At 38.7% G+C, this 16,239-nt stretch overlaps 3 protein-coding genes across 3 annotated transcripts in view; all 3 read right to left on the bottom strand.

Annotated features, from left to right (window-relative positions):
* The window catches only part of LOC308094999 (NACHT, LRR and PYD domains-containing protein 12-like), a 518,863-nt gene that overhangs the window by 76,893 nt on the left and 425,731 nt on the right, over positions 1-16,239 (bottom strand). The gene's annotated exons all lie outside the window — the stretch shown is intronic.
* The window catches only part of LOC308094786 (uncharacterized protein), a gene marked incomplete at its 3' end in the record, with an annotated part of 221,582 nt that overhangs the window by 2,832 nt on the left and 202,511 nt on the right, over positions 1-16,239 (bottom strand). The window contains exons 3-7 of the mRNA XM_080441612.1: positions 15,321-15,451; positions 11,192-11,308; positions 9,710-9,823; positions 4,676-4,792; positions 1,016-1,129 (exon numbers count right to left, since the gene is read on the bottom strand). Coding sequence (XP_080297738.1) covers positions 1,016-1,129; positions 4,676-4,792; positions 9,710-9,823; positions 11,192-11,308; positions 15,321-15,433 — 575 coding nt within the window. The 5' untranslated portion in view covers positions 15,434-15,451. The remainder of the gene's footprint in view (positions 1-1,015; positions 1,130-4,675; positions 4,793-9,709; positions 9,824-11,191; positions 11,309-15,320; positions 15,452-16,239) is intronic.
* Positions 1-16,239, bottom strand: part of LOC308094996 (NACHT, LRR and PYD domains-containing protein 3-like) — a 569,186-nt gene that overhangs the window by 404,723 nt on the left and 148,224 nt on the right. The window lies entirely within an intron of this gene.

Genomic DNA, 16,239 nt, shown 5'->3' with positions numbered 1-16,239 from the left:
GGTGTTGTTGATGAATCTAACATGTTAGAAATGGATCAAAAGTAGGAATTTAAAAATCCCAAAAAGGTAGCAATTTCTAATAAATGAAGGACAAAGTACTCACATTTCCTTTTTTATTGGCACACACCAATAAATGAACGCTTACGCGTTTCACTAAGAGCCTTCATCAGAGCATTCACATAAATCACATGAATTCTAGAATAGAAATACTATTAGGCCTATGTTAAAAATGGAGTTTGAAGTTATAATGGGTTTGTATAAGAAGGGGGCGTGTCTGATAACATTAATATCAAATATCTAAAATTTAAATACTGAATCAAGCAACTTAAAAACTGTCCGGGGTGCTCACAAAAGCCTGAGTAGACGATACAATGAACCAATATCTTTTTTTAAAGTTAAATATCCCTTTAAGTGTCTTGCTCATGAACACCTTGACACATAGCCGGGGACAGAAATGGGACCTTCTGTTTCACAGGAGACCTCTCTACCCATTATATTACTTTTGCATTTTATTTCTAAAAAAACAATAATAATAATAATAATAAGGGTAATAATAATAATAATAATACTAATAATATTTTAAATACACAGTATAACTATCAGCAAAATAAATAAATAAATACAACTTTTCATTATTTCAGAATTCTGAATCTCAACAAGACACTGGTGTCTAAAAAAACACAACAGAAAGGAAGCAAAGGAGAAAATGGTGAAATCAGCTCGCACACTGGGGCAGTGTGACAGGCCATCAAGGCCAATGTGACCTTAGGCTATATCATTTTGTACATGAGGCCAAAACGAGGGGCAACCATGGCAAGGGGCAACCAAAGGTAGATGTTGCTAGAAGTAATAATGTCTCTATTCAGTGTAATCTCTCACAAACACATTTTTATCATCACATAAAAATAGGAAAATAAAGTAACTTTTTACACTTTTTTTTACTTTTCATTATTTCCATGTGGATTCATTATTTGTGTCTTTCCAGTTTTAATATCACAGAGATCAGTGATCTTACTTTGTGTTTGAGGGTCGCGGTTCATTACTGAAGTTCACAGGGAAATCCTTAGACTGATCACTCTTCATAGACAAACAGCTGGGTGTCGGAGACTCTGGTCTGTGGTGAAGACTTCTGGAAAAACACACATGTTTCTGCAATTATTATTTGAGTTGAAATACAATTTACTGCTCAGATATTACTAGTAATATCCATAGTATGGCTGAGGAAAACAGGGTCTTCTGTACAGTATATTATGTCCCCTCAAAAGTGTATTTTTTAAAAAGTTAAATATCTGGTGAAGTTAAAGTGAAACTCACAAATAGCTTGAAAGTTGGATCATATTTGACAATCTTTGTTATGTATTAATTTATTCCCTGTAACATTCTTAGTTATACCAACTTTGTTCTTGTAGACAAATATTGTTATTTCCATTTGGCCAAATGAAACAAACATAACCAAATGTTTATTCTAATTTGTCATTTGAATTAAAAATACAATTTGTTGCTCATATTCCTAGTAATCATTGTTTACACTGTAGCTGCAGAACAGGGTTTTCTGTCTCCTCTAAAGTAGACCAATCACAGCTCTTGATACTACAAGCATGACATCAGGAAACAGAACCATCTTTAGACCATGAAAGCCTTAAATACCTGCTGAAGTTACAATTTACAATATAGGCATTTAGCAGACCCTCTTATCCAGAGCTTACAATAAGCAAGGTAAACACATACATAACATGCAGAGAGACGGTGTAGTCAAGTGCCTCAGTAAAATAGGATCACGTGGTGAACCTAGAACCTAGCATCAGTCTAAAGTTTAAACTCTAAACAATATACTATCGAAAATAATAATCTGTACATGTGAACTATAGGATACCAGTAAATAACATGCTATCAAAATAATAACCACCAGGAGCAACTTATTGGCAGACCTTAGTGCTCTGTCTGGGGCATAAGGTTCCAAAAGTTCAGAAAGGTATAAAGGGAGGATATACATACACTATATAATAAATGCAACATCCTTACATACCTAAATTGGATTCACATGTTGTAGGGTGCTAAGTGAAAAATCGTTACGCGGCGGATAAAAGCATGAAATTTGATACAGATGTCCCTTGGGTCATCCTAAAACATCCTAGAAGGGGTGCCCAAAAAAATCTTAAACAGGAAGTGAGTTATGGACAAAATCCAAAATGGCCACCTAAACTGTTGACCGTTGACTCAAAAGACACCAAAATAATCTCCAAAAAGCATACAATTTGGCACACATGTCCCTTGGGTCATCCTAAGACATCCTAGAAGGGGTGCCCAAAAAAATCTGAAACAGGAAGTGAGTTATTGACCAAATTGAAAATGGCCGCCTAGTGTTGTCGATTGACTCAAAAGACAACTAAAGAATCTCCAAAAAGCATAACATTTGGCACACATGTCCCTTGGGTCATCCTAAGACATCCTAGAAGGGGTGCCCAAAAAAGTCTTCAACAGGAAGTGAGTTATTGACAAAATTGAAAATGGCCGCCTACAGTGTTGGCGATTGGCTCAAAAAGCCTATAGAATCTCCAAAAAGCATACAATTTGGCACATATGTCCCTTGGGTCATCCTAACACATCCTAGAAGGGGTGCTCAAAATAATCTGAAACAGGAAGTGAGTTATTGACTAAATTGAAAATGGCCGCCTACAGTGTGAAAGATGATGCAAGATACCTAAAGAATCTCATAAAAGCATGAAATGTGGTACAAATGTCCCTTGGGTGATCTGAACGCATCCTACAAGGGGTGCCCAAAGAGGTTTTAAACAGGAAGTGACCGCCTAAAGCAGTTGACACAAAAGAAAACATAAAGGGACGTCATAAAAGTGTATCATTTGGTACGTGCATTGAGTGCTTCTTAATATATCCTAGAATGGGTTATTTATTTGTTTGTTTGCTTGTTATTAAACTTTTTAGGAAGGGACCATGTTGAAGAAATTCTAAATGGCTGTTTAAACAGTTGACCACGGCAGACTGCATATTATGCAGACTCAATACGACAGGTTATGCAGTGCATAACCTGCCGTATTTTGTAGTCTACCTTCTGTTTTCATTTCTATCATCTTATTTATTTTACTTTCTGCATTATTTTTTTTATTTTACTCTTTGAATCTTCTTTATTCATCTAACTCTCTGCATATTCTTATTTATTTTATTCTGCATCTTATCTTACTCTGCATATTCTTATTTTACTCTCTGCATCTTATTTATTTTGCACTCTACATCTTCTTGCTGGTTTTACACTCTATCTTCTCATGTATTTTCTTCTTGATCATTACTGTTTTTTTGTGATTAGTGTTTAGTAACTACATGTATTCATGTGTGCCATTTCGCAATTACCAGCACATTGGCATAATGCTCTGCAAGGTAACCCAGCATCCCAGCATCTACACTTTCTCGAACAGAAGGGCTCAGCTTTGCAGCCACACTTGAGTTCTCTACAAACTTTGGCAGCCTCTGGCAAGAGTGTCCATAAAGGTGTCCACGAATCAGCGACTTTAATCCATCCATATTTGTCAGGAGATGGTAGATATTGCATAGCTTTCAGGCTTCTGGACCAAATGCCAGATTGGCAAACTGCTCGAATTGAATGTTGTAGCAGTGCAGCCCGTGGGGGAGGAGTGTTTTCCATTGAGAGACTATTAAAACTTTTTTTTGGCACCCCTTAAGATGCATTCAGATCACCCAAGGGACATTTGTACCAAATTTCATGCTTTTATGAGATTATTTTTTATGATGTTTCAGATCATTTCAGGCACCCCTTCTAGGATGTCTTAGGATGACCCAAGGGACATGTATGCCAAATTGTATGCTTTTATGAGATTCTTTAGTTGTCTGTTGAGTTAATCGACAACACTGTAGTAGGCGGTCATTTTCAATTTTGTCAATAACTCACTTCCTGTTTAAGATTTTTTTGGGCACCCCTTCTGGGATGTCTTGGGATGACCCAAGGGACATGTATGCCAAATTGTATGCTTTTATGAGATTCTTTAGTTGTCTTTTGAGTCAATCGATAACACTGTAGGCGGTCATTTAAAAATTTGTCAATAACTCACTTCCTGTTTAAGATTTTTTTGGGCACCCCTTCTAGGATGTTTTAGGATGACCCAAGGGACATCTGTATCAAATTTCATGCTTTTATCCGCTGCGTAACGATTTGGCCATTTTTTGTGGTTAGCACCCCCTACTATTGAGGGGTCTCTATAGAGCACACCTCCAAACGTAATGATAGCTGCACTCCACAACTGACACAGCATAGGCTGACTTTTTCTGACTTTTCTAGTTTCACATTTAATTGACCATAAACAAAACTATTTATGTTCTATAAAATAATTAATTGCGGTCATCCCTATATTCTGATGCTTAATTGAGGTAAATACATTACTTTCAGACACATTTGGTGTAACTTTAAACCCTTGATCAATACAATGGTGTCTGGCTTTGAAGTGAATAGGTCAACGTTCACTGAAGTCACGTTTCACATGATGATATTTATTGGTAATGATATAAAAAAAATTATTGGCTATATACTGTAATTTAAAGGGATTGATGAAAACATGTGACCACATCATGATGACCTCTGTTTTATCATGTTCAATGATGCTTGTCCAGTGTTACTGTTCCAATCATCTGTGTGCTCAATTCAAACCTTGGATCAGTAGAGTGGTGTCTGGATGTGAAGGTAATAGGGTGATCCATGGACCAGTCACTGTTCATGGAGACACAGCTGGGTACAGGAGACTCTGCTCTCTGCACATCAATCCTGCTAGAAACAAAGGGGAATTCAGTTTTCAGCTTCACCCAGCTGAAAACTGACTTCATCTGGGTTAATTGTTAGTTAACTCTGGTTATACAACAGGTAGTTCCGACCAAGCAATCTGATTGGCTGAAATAGCTTTCTAGCCGTGCTTCAAACCAGCATAGCACGGGCCTAATCACATTAAATAAATCACTCCGCACTGCAGTCCGCACCTGATTAGACCATATATGGCACAGCTGTGCTGTGAAGTCACGCTGTCCCACGGTAGGAAAACAAACAGACAGTAGCCTGCATAGCCTGACCCACCGCCGCCACCGGAGAACAAACAGCTATGCAAAATGGACTATGTTGTTAATTTTGACTTATTTGGTGGACTTACGGTTGATCAATGGTTAGAAGGTTATAAATATCCTCCTGTGAAAAGTAAAATTACTCCCATTTCGTTAACAGTCCAGTGTATGTTATACTTCAGGAAGGTATCGCACGGCGAAAATAGCCGATCTACAAGTTCACAACGCGTCGCGATGGCGACGCGTTGTCAGCTTGTAGATCAGTTATTTTGGCCACGTGACACGGTCGTACGACGGAGCATATAGCCTACTGGAATTCATTCCACTGCTCAAGCATTGATAGCTGAGCCCTCAGCTGTCTTGATGAGACGGTGCCTCAGGCTCATAGTGCTGCTACAGGGACTATTTAATGTCTCAGTGAAAAACTCTTCTCTTAACAGGGAAACGGATAATAGCGAAACATTTTTATTATGAATTGCTCCACAATATGAATACATTTGGATGTATTTTGTTGGTAACTGTTGTATAATCTCAATATTACACTCGAAAATGGAAAATGAAAAGAATACAATACAATAAAGCAATTTAATTAAATAAATGAAAAAAGTAATCGGAAAAACATGCCCCCCTCATGTATTATGAGGGCAGGGTGAGTCACCAGAACCAAGGATGGGTGTTTATGATGAATCCAACATGTTAAAAATGGAGTTTGAAGTTATAATGGGTTTGTATAGGAAGGGGGCGTGTCTGAAAAATAATAATATCAAATATCTAAATACAAAATCAAGCAACTTAAAAACTGTCCAGGGGCTCACAAAAGCCTGAGAAGACGATAAAATGACCAATCCAAAATAATAATCTGTACATGTGAACTACAGGATACCAGTACATAACATGCCATTATCGTATATTGTGGGCCCCAAGCTGGTTATATTTATTGAACATAAACCATCTATGACTTTACTAAAGTCCACGTTTGCATAGAGGCATGTTGCTTATGCCTGATGCTATAATCTTAACCCACTGTTTGAAGAGGTGTCTGCATAGAAAATCAGGGACACTCTGCTAGCTGTGAAGTGTGATTTACATTGTCTTTGTTAACCTGAAGACATCAGGTCTGGCCATTGTCTTCACTCCCAAGCTTCCTGACATACTGTTGCTAATCAGATAGACATTGATCAAAGGACATGAAAGGAGTTGATCTGGTCACCTTTCAGGGTGACCCCCACCCACAAGGACTTATTGTAATGTGAACCTAGAGTATAAGAGTGACTGTAAGTGTGACTTGTGAGTTAGTACTGCCCACGCCGTGAGGCTGGGGGGGAGCTTCGGCTCCCTGGTTCTCATGCTGTTGCTATGATGCTGTTGTTGCTGAATAAATGAATGATTCTGAACATGGACTCTGGATGTCTTCTCTTCTACACTTTCTTTTAAGCAGCTAGGCCTGGTAACACCGCATCATGGCACCTAAAATATACGACACTATCAAAATTATAACCACCAGGAGCAACTTGTTGGCAGACTTTAGTGCTCTGTCTGGGCCATAAGGCTCCAAAAGTTCAGAAAGGTATAAAGGGAGGATATACATACAGTATATGAATACAACTTCATTTCATACCAACATTGGATTCACATGTTGAGGGGTCTCTATAGAGCACACCTCCAAATGTACTGATACCTGCACTCCATGACTGACACAGCATAGGCTGACTTTTTCTGACTTTTCTAGTTTCACATTTAATTGACCATAAACAAAACTATTTATGTTCTATAAAATAATCAATTGTGGTAATCCCTATATTCTGATGCTTAATTGAGGTAAATACATTACTTTCAGACACATTTGGTGTAACTTTAAACCCTTGATCAATAGAATGGTTTCTGGCTTTGAAGTGAATAGGTCAACGTTCACTAAAGTCACTTTTCACATGATGATCATGTCATGGAAAGACCAGATTGAATCAGTGGGTAAGAAGACAAAGCAAAGAGTCTATTTCCTTCGCCGCCTGAGATCTTTTGGTGCTAGTAGACAGATTCTTCTTTTGTTTTTCACTTCTGTTATTATGAGTGTTCTGCAGTACTGTAGTACCACCTGGTATGGATGTCTGTCTGTAGCCTTAAAGTCACAACTGCTGCAGCAACTGAACATTTGTTCAAAGATTGTTGGACAACCACTTCAGAGGCTCTATACATCTACGTATAATGACAGTATGATAAGGTTGGCAAGGAATATCACTTCAAACACTAGCCATGCTTTGTATGGAGAATATAGGTTGCTGCCTTCAGGAAGGAGATACAGTGTTCCTACATACAATAAGGTCAAACTGAAGAGGTCCTTTGTCCATCAGACGACATTGAGGCTTAATCAGGAGTTGTAGTCTTGGGGTAGGCTGAGAGGTGGACATTGCTCTTGTCTTTGTATGTCTTTATGTATGTATTTTGTTTTGTTTTGTTTTCTTGTGTCATGTCAAATGTGTGTACTGTTTATTGTTTATTGTTGCATACATGGCTGCTGGGTCGCAAGACAAATTTCAGTGTGAACTGACAATAAAGTATTATCGTATCGTATCGTATCGTATGATATTTATTGGTAATGTGATCAAAACATGTATTGGCTTCTATATTGTAATTTAAAGGGATTGATGAAAACATGTGACCACATCATGATGTTTTATCATGTTCAATGATGCGTGTTCAGTGTTACTGTTCCAATCATCTGTGTGCTCAATTCAAACCTTGGATCAGTAGAGTGGTGTCTGGATGTGAAGGTAATAGGGTGATCCATGGACCAGTCACTCTTCATGGAGACACAGCTGGGTACAGGAGACTCTGCTCTCTGCACATCAATCCTGCTAGAAACAGAGGGGTATTCAGTTTCCAGCTTCACCCAACTGAAAACTGACTTCATCTGGGTTAATTGTCAGTTAGGGGTTAACTGTCTTGCTCATGGCCACCATGGGGAAATGGTGAAATCTGCTGGCACACTGGGGCAGTGTGGTGTCAAGGCCACTGTGACCTTAGGGCCATGAGGCCAAAACGAGGGCCATCGGCATGGTGACCTCCATGAAATTCTTGCCCTGTTACTTAATATGGTAGTTACCTATTGTGTATAGTATCTACTATAGTATTTACTATGGTATTTACCTATTATTTATGGCAATTATGGTAGTCACTTGTTATCTATTGTAATTACTGCAGTAGCTACCTATTATCTATGGTACATACTACTATGGTACTTACCTATTATCTATGGTAATTACTATAGTAGTTACCTAGTATCTATGGTAATTACTATAGTAGTTACCTAGTATCTATGCCACTTACTATGGTTCTTACCTATACAGTATATAATGAATGCAACATCCTTTCATACCAACATTGGATTCATATGTTGAGGGGTCTCTATAGAGCACACCTCCAAATGTACTGATACCTGCACTCCATGACTGACACAGCCAGCCAGCCTGGTGGAGATCTGTGCTCCGAGGAGTGCACTTTATATCCCTTAAAATATCCCTTTAAGTGTCTTGCTCATGGACACCTTGACACATAGCCGGGGCCGGATATTGAACCTGGGACCTTCTGCTTCCCAGGCAATCTGGGAACCCATCGCCAAATGAAAAGGAAAAACAGCGCCCTCTGCTGTTTTTTACTATCTCACTTGGCTCTGGGAGGAAGTCGACGTAGCACACGTACGCAAGGAAACCAGGGTTTTGGTCTGCCTTCAGCGCATCACTTCCGGTGGTGCGACTATGTTTTCATTCCCACTAACAATATTTCTACACAGAACACTAGCACCACTTCTCCCAGAGAACATGGATCGTTTTGGTTATAAGCCCACTTGTTTCTATGATGAAAGAGCAGGTTAAAATGTGAATATCTTTCCGTGGTTTTGTCTGCTCCGAGGACGCTATTGTTAAATGAGTTTTGGTTTGTTTCTAGTGGGGAAGGATCGGCAGACACGTAAATCCCGCCCACTACATTTGATTGGGTAAAGCGCGGCCTGCTTCCTGATCTGAAGGCACGCCCACTTGTAGGCCAGTGCGTACGCGATATGACGAACCCCCCCGACAGATTCAAACGCAGAGCAGAATCTGTTCTTGAGATATTATTTCCCAGGTGACCTCTCTACCCATTATATTACTTTTGCATTTTATTTTTAAATATAAAAAAACAATAAGGGTAATAATAGTATTAATAATAATATTTTAAATACACAGTATAACTATCAGCAAAATAAATAAATAAATACAACTTTTCATTATTTCAGAATTCTGAATCTCAACAAGACACTGGTGTCTAAAAAAACGGAAGCAAAGGAGAAAATGGTGACATCAGCTCGCAAACTGGGGCAGTGTGACAGGCCATCAAGGCCAATGTGACCTTAGGCTATATCATTTTGTATATGAGGCCAAAACGAGGGGCAACCATGGCAAGGGGCAACCAAAGGTAGATGTTGCTAGAAGTAATAATGTCTCTATTCAGTGTAATCTCTCACAAACACATTTTTATCATCACATAAAAATAGGAAAACAAAGTAACTTTTTACACTGTTTTAACTTTTCATTATTTCCATGTGGATTCATTATTTGTGTCTTTCCAGTTTTAATATCACAGAGATCAGTGATCTTACTTTGTGTTTGAGGGTCGCGGTTCATTACTGAAGTTCACAGGGAAATCCTTAGACTGATCACTCTTCATAGACACACAGCTGGGTGTTGGAGACTCTGGTCTGTGGTGAAGACTTCTGGAAAAACACACATGTTTCTGCAATTATTATTGGAGTTGAAATACAATTTACTGCTCAGATATTACTAGTAATATCCATAGTATGGCTGAGGAAAACAGGGTCTTCTGTACAGTATGTCCCCTCAAAAGTGTATTTTTTAAATAGTTAAATATCTGGTGAAGTTAAAGTGAAACTCACAAATAGCAAGAAAGTTGGATCATATTTGACAATCTTTTTTATGTATTTATTTATTCCCTGTAACATTCTTAGTTATACCAACTTACCAACAAATATTGTTATTTCCATTTGGCCAAATGAAACAAACATAACCAAATGTTTAGTCTAATTTGTCATTTGAATTAGAAATACAATTTGTCGCTGATATTCCTAGTAATCATTGTTTACACTGTAGCTGCAAAACAGGGTTTTCTGTCTCCTCTAAAGTAGACCAATCACAGCTCATGATGCTACATGCATGACATCAGGAAACAGAACCATCTTTAGACCATGAAAGCCTTAAATACCTGCTGAAGTTACAATTTACAATGTAGGCATTTAGCAGACGTTCTTATCGCTTACAATAAGCAAGGTAAACACATACATAAGATGCAGAGAGACAGTGTAGTCAAGTGCCTCAGTAAAATAGGATCACATGGAGAACCAAGAACCTAGCATCAGTCTTAAGTTTAAACTCTAAACAATATACTATCCAAAATAATAATCTGTACATGTGAACTATAGGATACCAGTAAATAACATGCTATCAAAATTATAACCACCATGCAGGAGCAACTTGTTGGCATACCTTAGTGCTCTGTCTGGGCCATAAGGCTCCAAAAGTTCAGAAAGGTATAAAGGGAGGATATACATACAGTATATAATGAATGCAACTTCCTTTCATACCAACATTGGATTCACATGTTGAGGGGTCTCTATAGAGCACACCTCCAAATGTACTGATACCTGCACTCCACGACTGACACAGCATGGGCTGACTTTTTCTGACTTTTCTAGTTTCACATTGAATTGACCATAAACAAAACTATTTATGCTTTATAAAATAATTAATTGCGGTCATCCCTATATATATTCTGATGCTTAATTGAGGTAAATACATTACTTTCAGACACATTTGGTGTAACTTTAAACTCGTGATCAATAGAATGGTGTCTGGCTTTGAAGTGAATAGGTCAACATTCACTGAAATCACGTTTCACATGATGATATTTATTGACAATGTGATAAAAAAAATGTATTGGCTTATATACTGTAATTTAAAGGGATTGATGAAAACATGTGACCACATCATGATGACCTCTGTTTTATCATGTTCAATGATGAGTGTTCAGTGTTACTGTTCCAATCATATGTGTGCTCAATTCAAACCTTTGATCAGTAGAGTGGTGTCTGGATGTGAAGGTAATAGGGTGATCCATGGACCAGTCACTGTTCATGGAGACACAGCTGTGTACAGGAGACTCTGCTCTCTGCACATGAATCCTGCTAGAAACAGAGGGGAATTCAGTTTTCAGCTTCACCCAGCTGAAAACTGACTTCATCTGGGTTAATTGTTATATGGGTTAAAAAGATATTTCAGTTTATTGTCATGGCGAGAGAGTATGGTTTCGCCCCTGTCCGTCCGTCCTGTCTGTGTGTGAACAGCTAATCTCTGGCACCGTTGGCCTGGTCGCTCCGAAACTGTGCACACACACTCCCTGGATGCCAATTCAGAACCTCTGCCTCAAATTTTTCACATGGGCCTGTTATAGCGCCACCTGGAGGCCGATTTGTGCAAAACCCATTTCTTTGCAAATCGATACACAATATCTCTATAGTCATCTGATCAACACGGATCTGTCCGATTTCCCATATTCCATCCTCATTGGCTAAGGTTGGCTTCCAAAATTTGCAGGATTGGTCCGTTTTGAACAAAATGCCTCAAATCATGAACGCAGCTTGCGATTTCCGTGAAATTTCACAAACACATTCCCACTACGCCGAGGAACAAATGGCACTTGACATTTTTCAAATCAGCCTCATGGTGGCGCTATAAAAGGCTGATTTGTGTTTTTAACTATAACTGCACCGATCTGCATGAAACTTTGCACGCACACTCCCTAGAGGCCAAGGAAAAACATTTTTCACATTTGCCTTTTATAGCGCCACCAGGAGGCCCACTTATGTACAACACATTTTTGGATATTAAGCCTTCAGATTTTATCCAAATTTCACACAAATCGGTACACATGATCTCTATAGTCATGTGATCAAGATGGAACTGTTTGATTTTTCATATTTCATCCTGATTGGCTAACATTGACATCTAAAGTTTGCAGAAGTGGCCTGTTTTGAACAAAATGCCACAAATCATGAACGCAGCGTCCGATTGAGGTGACACTTCGCACTATGTTGAAGAACAAATGCCACCCTTTAACATTGCCCTATTATAGCGCCACCAGGAGGCCGATTTTTTCAACACTTTTCTTTTTTGTATTACTCCTACAAATGTTGTCCAATCATCATGCAAATCGGTACCCATTATCTCTATAGTCAAGTGATCAAGATGGTTCTGTCCGATTTTTCATATTCCATCCTGATTGGCGAATTCCGAACATTGTTGGCCCACAATAACCTACCTGACCTGGCGGAGACCTGTGCTCCGAGGAGCACTTTTTCTAGTTTTTTTTTTATTTGTCATTTTATTGTCTACTCAAGCTTTTAGGAGCACCCCGGACAGTTTTTAAGTTGCTTGATTCAGTATTTAGATATTTGATATTCATTTTATCAGACACGCTCCCTTCCCATACAAACCCATTGTAACTTAAAATTCCATTTTAACCATGTTAGATTCATCAGAAACACCCATCCTTGGTTCTGGTGACTGATATTGTCCTTCTAATACGTGAGGGGACCATGTTTTTTTCAATTACTTTTTTCATTTATTTTAAATAATAGTTTTGTAAGATAAAAAACAATTTGATTAAATAAATGAAAAAAGTAATAAAAAAAACACGGCCACCTCACGTATTAGGGGGGCAGGGTGAGTCACCAGAACCAAGGACGGGTGTTGTTGATGAATCTAACATGTTAGAAATGGATCAAAAGTAGGAATTTAAAAATCCCAAAAAGGTAGCAATTTCTAATAAATGAAGGACAAAGTACTCACATTTCCACTTTTTTATTGGCACACACCAATAAATGAACGCTTATGCGTTTCACTATGAGCCTTCCTCAGAGCATTCACATAAATCACATCAATTCTAGAATAGAAATACTATTAGGCCTACATTAAAAATGGAGTTTGAAGTTATAATGGGTTTGTATAGGATGGGGGCGTGTCTGATAAACTTAATATCAAATATCTAAATACTGAATCAAGCAACTTAAAAACTGTCCGGGGTGCTCACAAAAGCCTGAATGAACCAATATCTTTTATAAAGTGAAATATCCCTTTAAGTGTCTTGCTCATGGACACCTTGACACATAGCCGGGGACAGAAATGGGACCTTCTGTTTCCCAGGAGACCTCTCTACCCATTATATTACTTTTGCATTTTATTTTCAGAAAACAATAATAATAATAATAATAATAATAATAATAATAATAATATATATTTTAAATACACCGTAAAGGATTTTGATGCTTTTCACTGTTGTACGGACAGCAGTTGAAACACAGTAACTGATTGGCCCGATTATTTTCTGATTTCTCATACTCGCTCGCTATGGGCCGAAGTCCAGACTGATACCGGGGAGGAACGTGAGAGTGAATCCACGTTATCATTCTGGCCAATGCCAGGCTAGGCATTTAGCAGACCCTCTTATCCAGAACTTATACGAACGAACGCACGCACGCACGCACACACACCTTTATACTCAGGCCCGGCTTAATGCACAGGCTTTAGAGGCTGCAACCCTGGACACTAAGGTCCGGAGAGCACCAAATGCCAGGCACAAAATGAATGCATTATAGCAAGTAACAGTGAAGTAGTGGTAAAACGGTGCACGTTTGCAGTTTACCCTCACCCCGCTGTTGAACGGAAACACTTTGCGCAGCGAATGCATTTCAATGCATTTTGCTCGCCCAGTGCGTGCGCCTCAAGCAGTCCAGCTGAAGTTGCATTGTTTCTGGATGCTAAGCCCATAGAGTGAGCACATGTTTGTCTGTTGCATCACACACTGTTGTGAAAGAGCCCGTCATTGTGTGAGAAGATGTTCAATTTGTGTCGGCTACGACCGGCTTGATGTGTCTTGGAAATTGTGAACAAGATGGAACTGATAAAATTATGTTCCACTCAGTCTGAGCATCGACAGGTTCAGGACTTTTCCCGATGGCCTGCCCGTGTAGTGAAAGGTGTCGCCTGCAACCTGCCATTCATTCATTCAGTCATTCATTAATATTTTTTTTATGCTATGCAGGCCTGATGGAGAACTACCCACCCGCTGTCAGAGAAAGAATCAAGTGTGCGAATGCACATGCATTATGGGTGCACTCCCCCAACTAAAAATATCACTATATCCCTGGTCATAAGACATAGATGTGTCATAGATGACTGAAGTCACAGGCTGGTCACCTGAAGTCTGAGATCCCCTGTTGTTTGTTGTGATAATCACGTCAGAAAACTATCTGTTATTCTACCTTCCCATCCCTAGTTAGTGTGGTTGCCCTAACAGGGCCCTAACAGGGCAACCAGACAGTTTTTTCCCACATTCGTGCCATATGTCAAATTGACCGGCTTCACCGGGAATCGTGTGCTATTATTTTGCTAAGAGATTGGTTGTATAGTTTAATTTATATTGATTTATTAGTGTATTCAATTTCCCCATTGACTTTAATGGGAAAATGAAAAAACTCCCATTCAAGATTTGTATATATTTTTTCCGGAAACCGTAAGGGCTACAGCTACAACACTTGGAGGGGAGGTTTACAGTCCAGTGCCACTTTACGTTTTGGCCTATAACTCTTGAACCGTAGGTAGAATAACAATCTTTTTTTCCCTGGATTACTTGGGTCATGACGCAACTCCCCACGCCCGTGGTACAGACTTCTGGGATCATACAAATGTTTGTGTGAGTGAAAAAGTCAATTTGTTCAAGATTGTTTTTTATTGTTATTATTACATTTTACTTCTAAAAGGTTAACATCTTTTAGTTTCCTCTCACAACATTGCAGCAACAAGAACACTGAATAAAATAGCAATAAAATAGAAACCATAACATTTTACTAAATATACAGTACAATAACAGGTGATAGACATATTTTACATAGCTTGTTGCATACTGTACATGCACACAAGCAGCCAGCCTGTCTTGTGCAGCATCACCACTGAACACCACTCTGTGATTTGTACGACTTTATTCACAAACTGCACACATAGTAATTTATAATCTATAGATGAATATTGAACAGGGATGATACAACATTATTAGATACTATGTCTTGTTTTTGTAATTAACTTAGCATGAGATCACATTGTTGTGTTAGTGTTGTGTATATTGTAGGAGGATTGATATACTTTGTGTGTGGAGGTCCAGGTTCATCACTCTTCACAGACACAGATGGAGGCTCTGGTCTGTGGATGAGCTGTTTGTCAGTTCCCTCCTCCTCTCTCTCCTCACAATGACTCATCTTTGGTCTTTATTAAACCTGTCAAGATTACAGTCAAAATAGACCAGAAAACAGTCAATGTTTGCTGCATATGCAAAATGCGCACACGCACACACACACACACACACACACACACACACACACACACACACACACACACACACACACACACACACACACACACACACACACACACACACACACACACACCTATATAGTCTACTTGCCAGCCCATAGAGCCCCATTGTGAACCTGTTCATTTCCTGAAGATTTAAAATAGCAGATCCACAAGCTCACAACGCATCATATATTGTGACTCTTTGTGAGCATGTAGATCTGCTATTTTTGAAGAATGTTGACTGTCTTCTCTTATGGGGGCCACTGGCTCAATGTTTTATGGTTATAAATACAAATCAGTTTATGGCTCCTTGACATGAAGATGTTTCAGAACCACTGATCTATCTAACTCACATGGACTTCTGTTCTGCTCTGCTCTTCTAAATATGTTGCTGAACAGTGTTGAACTCCACTACCTTTTTACTAACTAGTATAACTAATTACTTTAGCAATTCAAATGCCTCTGAAGCCATAATGTTTATTATCATCCAGTGATCTACTGTCACTCTAACCCAGTGGTCCTCAAACTTATCTGTCTCAGGGACCCCCTGCAATTAACCTTTACATCCACAGCATTACATTGTTACCGTATATTCATATTATGGTACGTAAATATGTATTGTTAATACATAAGATACAGATAATATAATATGCAGTTTGTCACGAAAGAACACTTTCCATTATAGGACAGATTGAAAATAACTTTATAC

Source organism: Gymnoscopelus braueri (assembly GCF_963280865.1).
Source record: "Gymnoscopelus braueri genome assembly, chromosome: 11".
In the NCBI taxonomy this organism is placed as follows: domain Eukaryota; kingdom Metazoa; phylum Chordata; class Actinopteri; order Myctophiformes; family Myctophidae; genus Gymnoscopelus; species Gymnoscopelus braueri.
The sequence above is the reverse complement of the archived record's forward strand: the minus strand, read 5'-3'. Positions and strand labels throughout refer to the sequence as shown.